General features: G+C 41.1%; 1 protein-coding gene across 1 annotated transcript; it reads right to left on the bottom strand.

Moving 5' to 3' along the window:
* Positions 1 to 1,171: 1,171 nt before the first annotated feature.
* On the bottom strand, positions 1,172 to 1,633 carry LOC110623245 (uncharacterized protein Mb2253c-like). The gene has a single exon (XM_021768173.1). The coding sequence runs from the start codon at positions 1,631 to 1,633 to the stop codon at positions 1,172 to 1,174; it is 462 nt and encodes a 153-aa protein (XP_021623865.1).
* Positions 1,634 to 2,000: the final 367 nt, after the last annotated feature.

The raw sequence follows: 2,000 nt of genomic DNA, 5'->3' as shown, positions 1-2,000 counted from the left end.
TATAAGAAACATTGATGTAATAAAACTCGGAAGGAGGAAATTGATGATATCCTTCCTCCCATGTAATCTTTTGTGAAAATATTTTCTCTCATATTTTATTGTTATTTTTCACTAAGTGTTTATATGCTCCATACTTGTCCAGAATCCTTATCCAACCTTTGTCAAACTAGACATGGATAACTTCTTGAAAAAAATTGCTAAGGGGTCAACATCTAATTATAACACCCGGTTACAGGCCCGACTAGTAGCCATGAAATAAATAATTTGGAAAATTTGCAAAAATGGCACCAACACTCGGACGTCCGACCTGGTGGATATCCGCCTTGCGGCCTAGGCATAAAATGCCTTAGAAATATTTTTTATTAATATGGGACTAACACCTGATCGTTGAGCTTGACGGACACCCGCTTTATGGCTTGTCACATAATACTTTTATTAATGGGACTAACACTCGGATTGTGGACTAGCGGAACCCACCTTATGGCTTAGCAAAAAGTGCCTTGATTAGCAGGACTAACATTCGAATTATGACCTGGTGAAACGTGTCTTGTGCCTGGCATAAGATGTCTTATTTAGTGGGACTAACACTCAGATTAGATGGCCTGGTGGAACTTACCTTATGGCCTGACATAAAATATCTTGTTTAGCGGGACTAACACCCTGATTAGGTAGCTTGGTGGAACTCATCTTGTGGCCTAGTATAAGATGCCTTGTTTAGCAAGACTGACACCTTGATTAGATGGCTTGGTGGAACCTGCCTTGTAGCCTGGCATAAGATGCTTTGTTTAGCGGGACTAACATCCGGATTAAGTAGCCTAGCATAAGATGCCTTATTTAGCGGGACTGATACCCAGATTAGGTGGTCTGGCGAAATCCACCTTGTGGCCTAACATAAGATGCATTGTTTAACAGGACTAACACTTGGATTAGATGGCCTGATGGAACCCGCCTTGTGGCTTGGCATAAGATGCCTTGTTTAGTGAGACTAACACTCGGATTAGGTGGCCTGGCAGAACCCACCTTGTAGCTAGCATAAGATACCTTGTTTAGCAAGACTGACACCTGGATTAGGTGGCTTGGTGGAACTCTCCTTGTGGCCTGGTATAAGATGCCATGTTTAGTGGTATTAACACCTAAATTAGGTGGCCTGACGAAATCCGCCTTATGGTCTTCAATGAATTCTCCTTAATCTTTTTTTAAGAAGGCAATCCCAACGTTCCTTGTCTTTGTTATCACCTCTAGCCACCTGGTGAAGCTCGCAGTTGCCCTGCCTGTCTTTGATTCTCTCCATTAAAGAGTGAATCTTTTTCTCATATTTGACAAGGTTCGGTTCTCGAACTTTAAATTGTCCCTGACATTGATTAACAATCAACTGTGAGTCACTAAAAATATTAGATTTATGTATACCTAATTCCTTGATGATCTTTAGGGTCATTATTACATCCTCGTACTCAGCTACATTGTTGGTAGTATTGAAAGCAAGTTTTTCCGCGTATCGAAGCCTTATCTCGGTTTGACTCTGCAAGAGGATCCCAATTCCAGAACCTCCGACTCTGTAAGCTCCATCCGCCCAAACTTTCCATTTCTCCATGGTTGATTCAGGAGATTCTGAAGGCTCTAACGGTGGAATCATTTCTGTAATAAAATTGGTTACTGTCTAGGCTTTCATGGCTTTTTTTGGGACGTACCTGATATCAAAGGCTGACAATATTACTGCCAAGGTGGATAGCCGCCCTGAAAGCTTTAGCCTATGTAAAACCTTTTGCAGAGGATAATCTATCTTGACTTCTATGGTGTGTGACTTGAAGTATGGATGTAACTTTGTGGCTGACATCAGGATTGCAAACGCCAACTTTTCGAGAGGAGGATAGTTCAATTATGCCCCCTTAAAGACTTGGCTGGTGTAATATATTGGTTTTTGCTCTCTATTGTTCTTATTAACGAGTACCGAGCTTACTGTTTTCTATGTCACAGACAAGTATATAAAAAAACCTCACATT

This window comes from Manihot esculenta, chromosome 9 (assembly GCF_001659605.2).
Source record: "Manihot esculenta cultivar AM560-2 chromosome 9, M.esculenta_v8, whole genome shotgun sequence".
Lineage (NCBI taxonomy): Eukaryota > Viridiplantae > Streptophyta > Magnoliopsida > Malpighiales > Euphorbiaceae > Manihot > Manihot esculenta.
The sequence above is the reverse complement of the archived record's forward strand: the minus strand, read 5'-3'. Positions and strand labels throughout refer to the sequence as shown.